The sequence below is a fragment of the Thalassophryne amazonica genome, chromosome 17 (assembly GCF_902500255.1).
Source record: "Thalassophryne amazonica chromosome 17, fThaAma1.1, whole genome shotgun sequence".
Classification (NCBI taxonomy): Eukaryota; Metazoa; Chordata; class Actinopteri; order Batrachoidiformes; family Batrachoididae; genus Thalassophryne; species Thalassophryne amazonica.
In genome coordinates this window covers 76,383,043-76,399,072 of record NC_047119.1, presented here as the reverse complement: position 1 = coordinate 76,399,072, position 16,030 = coordinate 76,383,043, and the positions used below count along the sequence as shown (strand labels likewise).

Sequence of the window (16,030 nt, the reverse complement as noted above, 5' to 3'; positions counted from 1 at the left end):
TGGGCGTGTGTGAATAGATGTCTGTATTTGTCGGTGGGCGTGTGTGAATAGATGTCTGTATTTGTCGGTGGGCGTGTGTGAATAGATGTCTGTATTTGTCGGTGGGCGTGTGTGAATAGATGTCTGTATTTGTCGGTGGGCGTGTGTGAATAGATGTCTATATTTGTCGGTGGGCGTGTGTGAATAGATGTCTGTGTTTGTCGGTGGGCGTGTGTGAATAGATGTCTGTATTGTCGGTGGGCGTGTGTGAATAGATGTCTGTATTTGTCGGTGGGCGTGTGTGAATAGATGTCTGTATTTGTCGGTGGGCGTGTGTGAATAGATGTCTGTATTTGTCGGTGGGCGTATGTCAATAGATGTCTCTATTTGTCAGTGGGCCTGTCTTTATTTGTCGGTGGGCGTGTGAATAGATGTCTGTATTTGTCGGTGGGCGTGTCTGTATTTGTCGGTGGGCATGTGTGAATAGATGTCTGTATTTGTCGGTGGGCGTGTCTGTATTTGTCGGTGGGCATGTGTGAATAGATGTCTGTATTTGTCGGTAGGCATGTGTGAATAGATGTCTGTATTTGTCGGTAGGCGTGTCTGTATTTGTCGGTGGGCATGTGTGAATAGATGTCTGTATTTGTCGGTGGGCGTGTGTGAATAGGTGTCTGTATTTGTCGGTGGGCGTGTGTGAATAGGTGTCTGTATCTGTCGGTGGGCGTGTGTGAATAGGTGTCTGTATTTGTCGGTGGGCGTGTGTGAATAGATGTCTGTATTTGTCGGTGGGCGTGTGTGAATAGATGTCTGTATTTGTCGGTGGGCCTGTCTGTATTTGTCGGTGGGCGTGTGTGAATAGATGTCTGTATTTGTCGGTGGGCCTGTCTGTATTTGTCGGTGGGCGTGTGTGAATAGATGTCTGTATTTGTCGGTGGGCGTGTGTGAATAGATGTCTGTATTTGTCGGTGGGCGTGTGTGAATAGATGTCTCTATTTGTCGGTGGGCGTGTGTGAATAGATGTCTCTATTTGTCGGTGGGCGTGTCTGTATTTGTCGGTGGGCATGTGTGAATAGATGTCTGTATTTGTCGGTGGGCGTGTCTGTATTTGTCGGTGGGCATGTGTGAATAGATGTCTGTATTTGTCGGTAGGCGTGTCTGTATTTGTCGGTGGGCATGTGTGAATAGATGTCTGTATTTGTCGGTAGGCGTGTCTGTATTTGTCGGTGGGCGTGTGTGAATAGGTGTCTGTATTTGTCGTGGGCCTGTCTGTATTTGTCGGTGGGCCTGTCTTTATTTGTCGGTGGGCGTGTGTGAATAGATGTCTGTATTTGTCGGTGGGCGTGTGTGAATAGATGTCTGTATTTGTCGGTGGGCCTGTCTGTATTTGTCGGTGGGCGTGTGTGAATAGATGTCTGTATTTGTCGGTGGGCCTGTCTGTATTTGTCGGTGGGCGTGTGTGAATAGATGTCTGTATTTGTCGGTGGGCCTGTCTGTATTTGTCGATAGGCGTGTGTGAATAGGTGTCTGTATTTGTCGGTGGGCGTGTGTGAATAGATGTCTGTATTTGTCGGTGGGCCTGTCTGTATTTGTCGGTGGGCGTGTGTGAATAGATGTCTGTATTTGTCGGTGGGCCTGTCTGTATTTGTCGGTGGGCGTGTGTGAATAGATGTCTCTATTTGTCGGTGGGCCTGTCTGTATTTGTCGGTGGGCGTGTGTGAATAGATGTCTGTATTTGTCGGTGGGCGTGTGTGAATAGATGTCTGTATTTGTCGGTGGGCGTGTGTGAATAGATGTCTATATTTGTCGGTGGGCGTGTGTGAATAGATGTCTGTATTTGTCGGTGGGCGTGTGTGAATAGATGTCTGTATTTGTCGGTGGGCGTATGTCAATAGATGTCTCTATTTGTCAGTGGGCCTGTCTTTATTTGTCGGTGGGCGTGTGAATAGATGTCTGTATTTGTCGGTGGGCGTGTCTGTATTTGTCGGTGGGCATGTGTGAATAGATGTCTGTATTTGTCGGTGGGTGTGTCTGTATTTGTCGGTGGGCATGTGTGAATAGATGTCTGTATTTGTCGGTGGGCGTGTCTGTATTTGTCGGTGGGCATGTGTGAATAGATGTCTGTATTTGTCGGTAGGCATGTGTGAATAGATGTCTGTATTTGTCGGTGGGCGTGTCTGTATTTGTCGGTGGGCATGTGTGAATAGATGTCTGTATTTGTCGGTAGGCGTGTGTGAATAGATGTCTGTATTTGTCGGTAGGCGTGTCTGTATTTGTCGGTGGGCGTGTGTGAATAGGTGTCTGTATTTGTCGGTGGGCGTGTGTGAATAGGTGTCTGTATTTGTCGTGGGCCTGTCTGTATTTGTCGGTGGGCCTGTCTTTATTTGTCGGTGGGCGTGTGTGAATAGGTGTCTGTATTTGTCGGTGGGCCTGTCTGTATTTGTCGGTGGGCCTGTCTGTATTTGTCGGTGGGCGTGTGTGAATAGATGTCTGTATTTGTCGATAGGCGTGTGTGAATAGATGTCTGTATTTGTCGGTGGGCCTGTCTGTATTTGTCGGTGGGCGTGTGTGAATAGGTGTCTGTATTTGTCGGTGGGCGTGTGTGAATAGGTGTCTGTATTTGTCGGTGGGCCTGTCTGTATTTGTCGGTGGGCGTGTGTGAATAGGTGTCTGTATTTGTCGGTGGGCCTGTCTGTATTTGTCGGTGGGCGTGTGTGAATAGGTGTCTGTATTTGTCGGTGGGCGTGTCTGTATTTGTCGGTGGGCGTGTGTGTCTGTGTGTGTCAGACTTACATCATTTCCGTACGCATCTGCAGGAAGAGACAAAGCGTGTGCAGCTGCTGCGGCGCCTTCGACCCCCTGAGGACAGAAAACGTCAGAACAATCACACTGCTGCTTTAGTGACACTGACAAGAACCCGGAACCCAAAGTCACTTCCAAATGGATACCTCCTGCACTAGAAATAAGCACATTAACGGTGTGGCCACACTGCCAAAAAAATAAAAGATCTCAACTTTTTATATACAGTTGTGTTCAAAATAATAGCAGTGTGATTAAAAAAGTAACACTCCAAACAGTCTCTGAAAACAGATTCTGTCGAGACTTTCAACTTGAGACTTAAAGTGTAAGTGACACGCTATGTAATTTTTTTTTTTTTTTTAGTATTTAAGACTAAAATTAAACAACACTTTGAAATTGATCCTTTCCTTGGTACGGGGCTGTGCATGGGTGAGTTTGCGTAGCATGTGTTTACCGTCATTTTCTGGACGTACACGCGCACCTGAATATTAGCTGCACCCACCAATTTTAAAAAGAAAATTATCTGTAAACGGGCTGTCACAGTGGCATATTCGTAGAGCTGCTCATTACAGTGTATCATCTACGCTGTAATGAGCAGCTCTCCGCCCACTTCACGTGGAGTTTTTTCTCAATACGCAGTAGTATGTTGAGGGGTACGCGCGTAGAATGAAGAAATTAAACCTGTTTAATTTTCTTCGGCGTACAGCACAGCATGGAGCCTTCACGCGAGAACACGCAGCGCCGTGCTACTGTCTGCTATTGTGAGCCCGCCCACGCTGCAACACGGTACTGTGCACCACTTCACATCTCCCTGTTGTTCTTCTGGAGCTATAAATACTACAAGATCGTTGCTTCACTTTACCATACAGGACTCATTATATATGAGGACTGTTTCACTGTGTCGCATCGTTTCATAAAAGCACTCTCTCTCTGTGACAGAGAGAGAGAGAGGTTTTATTTTAAGGAGACTCAGACTTCTCAAAAATAAAACCTCTCTCTCTCTCTCTCTCTTTAAAATAAACGCGCACTCGCTGCATGTCGGTGCGCTCATCAAACGATCAATCAGTCTGATCAAAGCTGAAAAGAGCTGTGACTCTAAAATAAATGCGCACTCACTGCATAAAAAATATATTATAATAATAATAATAATAATAATAATAATAATGTTAACTGACTCTGTTTTTGAGCCGCACCACACCATGCAGTAGAGAACAGAGCGCACTTCCACAGAGGCAGAAAACAGCACTGAAACTGGTGCAGCATGGCACACGCGACTGTGTGCATACATTAAAACGCGAACACACGCAGCTGCAAGTATGAATTAACACTGTTAAAGGCTGAGTACGCACGTATTTCGGGCGTATTTAAACACAACGCTGCAATAAGCAGCTCTACGAATACGCCACTGTGAAAGCCCCTTAAGCCGCGGGTCTCCACGCTGTAATATGAGACATTACACAGAAAGATTTTTTAACTTTTAATTAAATACGTACCGTAAATGCTTTTTTCCCCTGAAGTGTTACACATAAATATTGACACGCACGTCATCCAGTGCGCACTCACGGTGTCCCTGCTCCAAATGGAGAACGGAGCAATTTTATAACTTTTATTAAGGTTTCACTGCTTGTGCAGCCAGGTTCGCATGGAGTTTGTGGTAAATCAATTCAATCAATTTTATTTATATAGCGCCAAATCACAACAAACAGTTGCCCCAAGGTGTTTTATATTGTAAAGCAAGGCCATACGTAAATGAGACATTATTGAGGCGCAAGGAGGGGGGAGAAGGCTCTGCTCTGCTAACTGATCTGACGGAGCAAAGTGCCGCAAAGCGACTTTTCTTCACTGAAATGCACAGGTAAGACCTTATATTTACATTGTGTGTGTGAATTCACACCACATGAGGAGCACGGCTTTCAGGAACTCAATTGACAGCATCAGTTGACATATTTGTTGTTTATTTTAGAACATTTTTTTCAACTTACCAGGCAGCACTTTGCAATTATTTTATTTTCCTGTTTGTATAATGGTACAATAAATTGTTGGTTTAAACAACAAGCAAATTTAGGTTTTGCATTTTCTTCCCATAATGTACCGATAATGAGCTGAACCGTGACCTCAAAACTGAGGTTCGTATCAAACCGTGATTTTTGTGTCTCATTACACCCCTGGTTTTAATATTTAATAATAAGGTGTTACACTACTAACATACAGTGCACTAACTGTATTCAAGAAAACAATGTTTGTTTTAAAAATAGCTGATATTTTCAGTCCCTCGTGTCATTTTTCAGATTTGAAATGTATGTACCTTTTTCCAAGAAATAAATAAATCCACACTTCCTCATCACTTTTTTCTGATGTCACAGACAGTAAAACAAACTATTTTTTAATCAGTTGATTGTGACCAAACAGCTGGCAACAACAACAACAAAAAAACAGTTATCACTTCCACCTGCATGCCAAAATCACCTACATTATTTATTTATTTATTTTTAGAATTACCATTCTGTGTTCTGAACTCTGCCGATATCATCACTGTTGTCAGACTGAAGGTTTTCCTACGAGGGTTAGTCTAACTCATTGTGATCTAAATAAGGCTCTAAACCATAAGGCTGTGTCCTTCACAGCTTCTTCAGAAACACCTTAATTAATAAGATCCCGTTGTCTTACATACAATTTGTACATGTGCAATAAAAACCCTCTATTAATCAGTCAATCAAAAACAATATTTACATTTTAACAGCATCTGCAGGAGGCTTTGCGTGTGCATGTACATGAGCTTTTGACAAATGGATGTGGTCATATCGACCTGATGTTTCTGAGTGATGAGAGACAAGTGGCAAGCAGTATGGGGAGCGTGTCAGTAAGAACAATTCACACATTTGTTATGATTATCATACTTTTGGTTTTTCTAACACAATTGTGCTCCTTTCCGATTGGAGTATGAATGGAAAACTTTCCCAACCCATACATTCTATCTGACTGGCCTGAAATGAAACACCTTGGTTTTGGACAGGCAGTAATCCACGGAACTCGAGAACGCCGCTCATTGCTGCCGCCTGCACAGAAACGTAAAGAACATTTTCTTACAATAATCTCTCTGTGCCTGCTCCTGTCTGGAAAGATCCATCCATGCCCGGGGCCAGCTTTTACCTCCCTCCAAACCAGCTGTTCAACTACAGGTGTCCAACAAACAGTTCCGTTAGTCGGACCAACCAAACAACTACGCCAGTAATGTACTAGCCTTACTCCACCTTCCTCCTCCGGTGTTTCAAGCGTTGGTCCTCTGTGAAATAGTGGATAGAACCAAGTGGCTAGCACCAACTACAGCCCTTGCCGGAATTGACCAGTCGGCAACCAGCCTAGCAGCTCAGAGACTGCAGAGAGACTGCTATTCTGGCGCTGACTGGAATATCTTTTAACCAACCCGAGGTAAAACCTAGAAATCCCATTTTAAAAAAGTATCACGTACAAAACTGTTCCAAACTATGAATCAAGCAAAGACAGTCTGTGATTCCAAATGTAAACTTAAGGGACTCCTGCGCGGACACTTAAACATCAGAAGTTTCTGTAACAAATGTGAACAACTGGAACACATCTTGCTTGAGTCAAACCTTGACTGTTTAGCTATATCTTAGTCATGGTTAAAAAAGTCATCTCCTGAAGCCCTTGTATCTATGCCAGGTTACAATGTCTTCAGAAGAGGTTAATGGGGAAAGGAGGAGGGGTATTACTTTTTGTAAAGAATAAGATTACTTGGTCTCACACATTTAATTTTGAATGTGTCGGTACTGAAATTCAAGGATTCAAAGATTCAAAAGAATTTTATTGTCATATGCACAAAGGAACCTGTTCCCTGCACAATGAAATGTGTCTACTGCATTTAACCCATCCTAATTGCCAGTTAGGAGAAGTCGCCATTAGGGGCCCGGGGACCAGCTCCAGATGTACATCCCTGCCTTGGTCAACAGCAGGGCTGAGCAAACCAAGACCGACCCATAACAAACGACACACACATAACACACAACATAAGCCGGCCCGGTACATAAACACATATAAAAAGCACACACGAAGTAAGGAAGAGAAAAAAACCCTCATAGCCGCTGCGTTACACAGCAGCAATGAGGAAAAAAAAACCCATCAGCACAGAAAAACAATAATCACACAGACAAACAAAGACGCAGGACGACAACCCAGATTTGAAAGTCCAGTTTATCAGAACACTCTGGAGGCAGCCTATTAGGCGCCATCAACGGCCTTGTCTGGAAGGGGGAGGGGCTCAGCCCTGAGCAGTCCACTGTCCACAGTCAACGTCAGAGCTGGAGAAGCTGAGGGGAGGGGGATGACCAGGGAGTGAGGCTTAAGAGTTCATCCATCTGACGGGGACTAGCAGGAGAAAGCATATCTCACCCGTGTTGGCCTCTCTTCATTGGCTTCCTGTTAATTCTAGAATAGAATTTAAAATTCTTCTTCTTACTTATAAGGTTTTGAATAATCAGGTCCCATCTTATCTTAGGGACCTCGTAGTACCATATTACCCCATTAGAGCGCTTCGCTCTCAGACTGCGGGCTTACTTGTAGTTCCTAGGGTTTGTAAGAGTAGAATGGGAGGCAGAGCCTTCAGCTTTCAGGCTCCTCTCCTGTGGAACCAGCTCCCAATTCAGATCAGGGAGACAGATACCCTCTCTACTTTAAGATTAGGCTTAAAACTTTCCTTTTCGCTAAGGCTTATAGTTAGGGCTGGATCGGGTGACCCTGGACCATCCCTTGGTTATGCTGCTTTAGACGTAGATTGTGGGGGGGTTCCCATGATGCACTGTTTCTTTCTCTTTTTGCTCCGTATGCATCACTCTGCATTTAATCATTAGTGATCGATCTCTGCCCCCCTTCACGGCATGTCTTTTTTCTGGTTTTTTTCCCTCAGCCCCAACCAGTCTCAGCAGAAGACTGCCCCTCCCTGAGCCTGGTTCTGCTGGAGGTTTCTTCCTGTTAAAAGGGAGTTCCTTCCCACTGTGGCCAAGTGCTTGCTCATAGGGGGTCGTTTGACCGTTGGGGTTTTCATAATTATTGTATGGCCTTGCCTTACAATATGGAGCGCCTTGGGGCAACTGTTTGTTGTGATTTGAAGGACCACCTTTGGTCAGAACGTGTTCTCCATTAAAGATGGACAAGCTTGGAACAACCTCCCAGTCACAATCAGGGAGAGCACCACTTACAGAACCTTCAAAAGACAATTGAAAGTTTGGTTACTGGAAAACAGTGGTGGGCACAGATAACCAAAAAATTAACTTCGATAACAGATAATCAGATAACTGAAAAGTTATCTTTGATGAAGGTAAAACGATAAAACACCCAAAAATGTATCGGAAGTTACAGATAACCGATAAATTCCAGTATCGTCTCTGGTACATTTGCAACTAGTAATAAACTGAATTTGAGTTTTAACACCACGATCGCTTCTGGTAGCATCAAAAGCGACAACAGACCCAAACAATGAGTCAGCACTTCTGTCTTTGAACATCTTACCCCCTGCTGGAAGCTCGTTTACTACATGGCTTCCAGCACAGAATCAAGCTGAGTGCAGCCACAAAGCCCAGCTCTCTACCCAATCACAACGCTCCGGTCAGGCGGAGGTCTTGGAAAATAAAGCAGTGCAGACTTATGGTTTTGATTTATAAATAACATTAATACGGATAGAATAACTCCATTAATGTCAATTCTGTCATTTGTAAAGTTAAAATATAACATATATCTTTTAATGTTGAATAATGCACTAATTCTGAAGTTTTGTAACAAACACAGACAGATCGCAAAGGATTCTGGGTAAAATGTGCCTCTGCTAAACACTGATTGGTTCAGTCATTCATTATGTAAACCAACACGTTAATGTGACGTGTGTCGTGTGTTGTGTTTACAGATAAATGTGCTTTTGTAAAATATTCCATTTTTTTATTTGTAAAAACTGAATTTTTAGAGCCCTGGAAGTGTCATCGCAAAATGTTTTGCATGTGGAGAGAATGTGCGCACGTTTTATGATGTTGTGTGCACATTTTATTATATTGTAAAACGTGCACTCAATATTGTCTTGACACATAAATGTTGGCTATTCGCCCTACTGACGTTTCAAACCCCACAAAACCTTGAAGAGGTCGCCGCGCTGCGAGATCTCAGTAACATTGAGAACTGCAGTGAGACGCTCTGATCACGCTGCACTTTAACTGCTGCACACAGACACCATTAACATCGCAACATAAAACTATTTTTATATTGTGCCTAAAACTCTTGTGAATATATTCTCTGGGTTTATAGATCTTGTTGCCGTGTTTATTTTAAATAAAAATGCAAGAATCACAGTCTGTCTCTCTGTTATTTTCAAAGGGAGCTGCTGTGAGCTACAATCGCTTCCTGATCATGTCGTTCTGGGGGAAAGTGAAGTTTGCTCTTTAATGTCTTGATTATTGTTCTTTACAACACTGTTTGTCCTCTTTGTTCCAGACTAATATACATGTCTGAAATTCAGTTTGCATTTATTAAATTTCTCTCAAAAATTCTTGAAAGGGTAGTTGTAAAACAGCTAACTGATCATCTGCAGAGGAATGGTCTATTTGAAGCGTTTCAGTCAGGTTTCAGGATTCATCATAGTACAGAAACAGCATTAGTGAAGGTTACAAATGATCTTCTTATGGCCTCAGACAGTGGACTCATCTCTGTGCTTGTTCTGTTAGACCTCAGTGCTGCTTTTGATACTGTTGACCATAAAATTTTATTACAGAGATTAGAGCATGCCATAGGTATTAAAGGCACTGCGCTGCGGTGGTTTGAATCATATTTGTCTAATAGATTACAGTTTGTTCATGTAAATGGGGAATCTTCTTCACAGACTAAAGTTAATTATGGAGTTCCACAAGGTTCTGTGCTAGGACCAATTTTATTCACTTTATACATGCTTCCCTTAGGCAGTATTATTAGACGGCATTGCTTAAATTTTCATTGTTACGCAGATGATACCCAGCTTTATCTATCCATGAAGCCAGAGGACACACACCAATTACTTAAACTGCAGGAATGTCTTACAGACATAAAGACATGGATGACCTCTAATTTCCTGCTTTTAAACTCAGATACTCCTGACGTCGATCTCACGTGTCTGCTCACAAGGTCGAGTCTCTGGCAATCACACACTGTGCATTCAAGGTTTAAATGCAGCAATCTCTGATCAAGACAGATACATCACAGCTGTGAGTCCTGATGACCTGCACGTGAAAACAAGCCTCAGGTGTTCAGGGTGAGGTCCTAATGCTCAGCCACTCAGTCCTGAATGCATACCACCTGGTGGGAGAAACAGAAAACAAAACCAAGCCAGCCAAACACCCCAGCACATAACACAGATAAAACTGAAGTTATTGTACTTGGCCCCACAAATCTTAGAAACATGGTGTCTAACCAGATCCTTACTCTGGATGGCATTACCCTGACCTCTAGTAATACTGTGAGAAACCTTGGAGTCATTTTTGATCAGGATATGTCCTTCAATGCGCATATTAAGCAAATACGTAGGACTGCTTTTTTGCATTTGCGTAATATCTCTAAAATTAGAAAGGTCTTGTCTCAGAGTGATGCGGAAAAGCTAATTCATGCATTTATTTCCTCTAGGCTGGACTATTGTAATTCATTATTATCAGGTTGTCCTAAAAGTTCCCTGAAAAGCCTTTAGTTAATTCAAAATGCTGCAGCTAGAGTACTAACAGGGACTAGAAGGAGAGAGCATATCTCACCCATATTGGCCTCTCTTCATTGGCTTCCTGTTAATTCTAGAATAGAATTTAAAATTCTTCTTCTTACTTATAAGGTTTTGAATAATCAGGTCCCATCTTATCTTAGGGACCTCATAGTACCATAGCACCCCAATAGAGCGCTTCGTTCTCAGACTGCAGGCTTACTTCTAGTTCCTAGCGTTTGTAAGAGTAGAATGGGAGGCAGAGCCTTCAGCTTTCAGGCTCCTCTCCTGTGGAACCAGCTCCCAATTCAGATCAGGGAGACAGACACCCTCTCTACTTTTAAGATTAGGCTTAAAACTTTCCTTTTTGCTAAAGCTTATAGTTAGGGCTGGATCAGGTGACCCTGAACCATCCCTTAGTTATACTGCTATAGACGTAGACTGCTGGGGGGTTCCCATGATGCACTGTTTCTTTCTCTTTTTGCTCTGTATGCACCACTCTGCATTTAATCATTAGTGATCGATCTCTGCTCCCCTCCACAGCATGTCTTTTTCCTGGTTCTCTCCCTCAGCCCCAACCAGTCCCAGCAGAAGACTGCCCCTCCCTGAGCCTGGTTCTGCTGGAGGTTTCTTCCTGTTAAAAGGGAGTTTTTCCTTCCCACTGTAGCCAAGTGCTTGCTCACAGGGGGTCGTTTTGACCGTTGGGGTTTTACATAATTATTGTATGGCCTTGCCTTACAATATAAAGCACCTTGGGGCAACTGTTTGTTGTGATTTGGCGCTATATAAAAAAATTGATTGATTGATTGATAATAAACTTGTGTATGACACCCTGTGCAATATTTACACTTGTGCATGTGTACATGAGTGTATTGGGCATCGTGCAATACAACCTAGTACTGTAATGTGCAAAACCAGGCACTGAAGCACTTTGCACGTAGCATTACATTACTACAGTACTTTTGCACCTCAAGACCCATCATGAAACTCTTTTGGTTCCTCCACCTGTCGGCTACTTATTATCATCTATCAATTATTGTTACTTTGAACTGTAAATATTTGTATGTGTATTATGTTTTAATTGTTTTTCTGTCATGATTAATTTATTTTGGTATGTTGTGTGGTCTAAGTCTGTTTCGGTGTTACTGGGACTATGGATGGAAATTAGCATCCGGCATATTTACATGTAAAAAAAAAAGTTCAGAGGTGTTATTAGGTTCCAAAAATGGTGTTTTTGGTTTTAGAAGCAAGAGACATGCATATAAACACAAAGCCAAGCAGTTTTGAAGAGACCAGCCAGTAACATTAAGTTACTGGCTGGTAATTAGCCATAATTAACTCCATAAAGTTAATTATGGAGTTCCACAAGGTTCTGTGCTAGGACCAATTTTATTCACTTTATACATGCTTCCCTTAGGCAGTATTATTAGATGGTATTGCTTAAATTTTCATTGTTACGCAGATGATACCCAGCTTTATCTATCCATGAAGCCAGAGGATACACACCAATTAGCTAAACTGCAGGATTGTCTTACAGACATAAAGACATGGATGACCTCTAATTTCCTGCTTTTAAACTCAGATAAAACTGAAGTTATTGTACTTGGCCCCACAAATCTTAGAAACATGGTGTCTAACCAGATCCTTACTCTGGATGGCATTACCCTGACCTCTAGTAATACTGTGAGAAATCTTGGAGTCATTTTTGATCAGGATATGTCATTCAAAGCGCATATTAAACAAATATGTAGGACTGCTTTTTTGCATTTACGCAATATCTCTAAAATCAGAAAGGTCTTGTCTCAGAGTGATGCTGAAAAACTAATTCATGCATTTATTTCCTCTAGGCTGGACTATTGTAATTCATTATTATCAGGTTGTCCTAAAAGTTCCCTAAAAAGCCTTCAGTTAATTCAAAATGCTGCAGCTAGAGTACTGACGGGGACTAGAAGGAGAGAGCATATCTCACCCATATTGGCCTCTCTTCATTGGCTTCCTGTTAATTCTAGAATAGAATTTAAAATTCTTCTTCTTACTTATAAGGTTTTGAATAATCAGGTCCCATCTTATCTTAGGGACCTCGTAGTACCATATCACCCCAATAGAGCGCTTCGCTCTCAGACTGCAGGCTTACTTGTAGTTCCTAGGGTTTGTAAGAGTAGAATGGGAGGCAGAGCCTTCAGCTTTCAGGCTCCTCTCCTGTGGAACCAGCTCCCAATTCAGATCAGGGAGACAGACACCCTCTCTACTTTTAAGATTAGGCTTAAAACTTTCCTTTTTGCTAAAGCTTATAGTTAGGGCTGGATCAGGTGACCCTGAACCATCCCTTAGTTATGCTGCTATAGACGTAGACTGCTGGGGGGTTCCCATGATGCACTGAGTGTTCTTTCTCTTTTTGCTCTGTATGCACCACTCTGCATTTAATCATTAGTGATCGATCTCTGCTCCCCTCCACAGCATGTCTTTTTCCTGGTTCTCTCCCTCAGCCCCAACCAGTCCCAGCAGAAGACTGCCCCTCCCTGAGCCTGGTTCTGCTGGAGGTTTCTTCCTGTTAAAAGGGAGTTTTTCCTTCCCACTGTAGCCAAGTGCTTGCTCACAGGGGGTCGTTTTGACCACTGGGGTTTTTCATCATTATTGTATGGCCTTGCCTTACAATATAAAGCGCCTTGGGGCAACTGTTTGTTGTGATTTGGCGCTATATAAAAAAATTGATTGATTGATTGATTGATTGATTGAGGTGTCGCTGCTGAATGCTTCGAGACATCGACACTTTACTCGACGCAAAGCTTCAAATGCCTCACGTCACGAGGCTCCATAGTTAAAATGGTCCTAATGCGCTGCCGTACTTTACAGCGGCCCCACGGAAAAGTGAACGTCAGCCAGCGTTACTCAAATTAACGGAGAAACGCTTTCAAAAAACGATAAATCGACAGAGAAACGACAACAAAACCAAACAATTCTCACCAAAGAGGCCAAAACTTCATCGGACGCCATCCTTTTTTTTTTTTTTTGCCTTCTTCTTCTTCTTCTTCTTCTTCTTCTTCTTCTTCTTCTTCTTCTTCTTCTTCTTCTTCTAATGAAATTCCGGCAGGCTATACGCTGGCCTGCGCAATGCTGCCCTCCTCTGTTAAAATTCAGTTATTGCACGATTTCTTTCTTTCCTTCTTCTTCTTCTTCTTCTTCTTCTTCTTCTTCTTCTTCTTCTTCTTCTAATGAAATTCCGGCAGGCTATACGCTGGCCTGCGCAATTCTGCCCTCCTCTGTTAAAATTCAGTTATTGCACTAGATTTCTTTCTTTCCTTCTTCTTCTTCTTCTTCTTCTTCTTCTGTTGCTGCCGCGGCACCCTGACAACACAGAATGTGTCTCTTTGTCCCAGATTGATCTCTTTCAGTGCAGCTTCTTGTTCTGACTTTAACACCAAGTTCTCACCCAAGTCTTTCATCAACAACTGTAAATGGTCATCAAAACATTCTGATCGTATCTTTCTGAACTCTTCAGCATCAAAGTCCATCGTGTCAATGTTTACAATGTGCTTGAGCAATAACAGGTGAAGTTGCTCATAAACTTTTAAGTTTCTTAAATATTTATTATGGCCACTCTTAAAACTTCAGTTATCTTTATAATTGTATTACTGGTAAATTTTAAATTGATTTAGATGAGATATACTCATTATCATTTATCTGGGAACTACTTTTTGCGCAGGAATTCATCAAGCACGTCGGCCGCAGGCGCGCACTAACACAGAATCTCCAGAAATTGGACAGTTCTACGGCCATAATGAGAGCGTCCACTTTTAGCTTGTCATAAGCTAAGCTAGTGGTGAGGAATTAAACGGAATTAAAATCTTTGATAAAGAAATTAAAATAACTTAATTAGCAGATGATACTGCTATATTTCTAAAAGACAAACTTCAGGTTGGGAGAGCGATATCTAAGATTAAAGAATTTTCATAGGCTTCCGGTTTGAAAGTAAATATGTTTGTATGACTGTTACAACACAACAATTAATAATATAACTGTAAAAGAAACTGTAAAGTATCTTGGAATTCACATCTGTAAGGACAATAACATTCACCACCACCTTAACTTCTCTCCTAAACTGAAGAAAGCTAAAAACATTTTTAATATGTGGACTCAGAGAGATATCTCTATTTGGGGAAGATCAGTTTTAGAAAAAGCAGAAGGAATATCTAGGTTTGTCTATCCTGCTCAATCTCTGAATGCAAGTCCTTTTAGCATGGAAACTGTGCTACAAGCACAATTTTTCACCACATACATGTATTATCTGGAATAATGAGAACATCACTGCATGGAATCAAACACTTTTTATGCCTAAATGGATAGAGTGAAAAATCATGTTTCTTCAAGATATATTTGACAATCAAGGTAAAATATAAATTGTAAATATTTATATATTTACATGTTTTTAAGAATTCACCAATCTCCAATCACTTCTAAAGAATTTAACTATGTTGTGAAAAGTATTCCTAGTAGACTGAAAGAACTGATGAGGTCACATGTGAAAAAGGAAACTCAGTATACCATAGGCTCAATAATGATTGATGGGATTCCATTCAATAGCCAAAAGTGCAGCAATAAACATAGTAGGAATATAATTCAAAATTCTAATAGGAATATACCCAACTGTAAATCTTATTGGAGCTCTCAATACAGCGATTTAAACTGGAAACATATATGGCTACACCCTTTTCAATACTGTATTTATAATAAAATTAGAGAACTACACTGGAAAATTTTACATCGCATTTACCCGACAAAATTGCTTATATTCAAATTTACAGATGTAGATCCCAAATGTTGTTTTTGTGGTATAGAAGAAGAGTCAATATGAGGGTAAGTTCACAAGAGATATTTGGTAATAACCGCCTTTGAATATAAAAATAAAAATATACAATATTTAGTAAACCTATACATGTTACTTGGCAAATATCACATACACAAAGCTAAATTCAGCCAATCTAAACCCCTTCTCAAACTATGGATAATTCAAATCAACACCTACCTTAAAACTATAAATAACATACCAAACAAAAAAAAGCAATAAAGACAATAAACCTGGTAAAGAACTTCAGTTTACAATAAACCCTCCTGTACCCCTCGGGCCTGTGTTGTATAATATGTCTTCTGTTAAATCAAATCAAATCAAATCAATTTTATTTATATAGCGCCAAATCACAACAAACAGTTGCCCCAAGGCGCTTTATATTGTAAGGCAAAGCCATACAATAATTACAGAAAAACCCCAACGGTCAAAACGACCCCCTGTGAGCAAGCACTTGGCGACAGTGGGAAGGAAAAACTCACTTTTAACAAGAAGAAACCTCCAGCAGAACCAGGCTCAGGGAGGGGCAGTCTTCTGCTGGGACTGGTTGGGGCTGAGGGAGAGAACCAGGAAAAAGACATGCTGTGGAGGGGAGCAGAGATCAATCACTAATGATTAAATGCAGAGTGGTGCATACAGAGCAAAAAGAGAAAGAAACACTCAGTGCATCATGGGAACCCCCCAGCAGTCTAAGTCTA

At 41.6% G+C, this 16,030-nt stretch overlaps 1 protein-coding gene across 1 annotated transcript in view; it reads right to left on the bottom strand.

Annotated features, from left to right (window-relative positions):
* Positions 1–13,502, bottom strand: part of pbdc1 (polysaccharide biosynthesis domain containing 1) — a 152,731-nt gene extending 139,229 nt beyond the window's left edge. Inside the window, exons 1-2 of the mRNA XM_034191582.1 lie at positions 13,454–13,502; positions 2,770–2,835 (exon numbers count right to left, since the gene is read on the bottom strand). Of these exons, the coding sequence (XP_034047473.1) occupies positions 2,770–2,835; positions 13,454–13,483 (96 nt within the window). The 5' untranslated portion in view covers positions 13,484–13,502. The remainder of the gene's footprint in view (positions 1–2,769; positions 2,836–13,453) is intronic.
* Between the last annotated feature and the right edge of the window lie 2,528 nt (positions 13,503–16,030).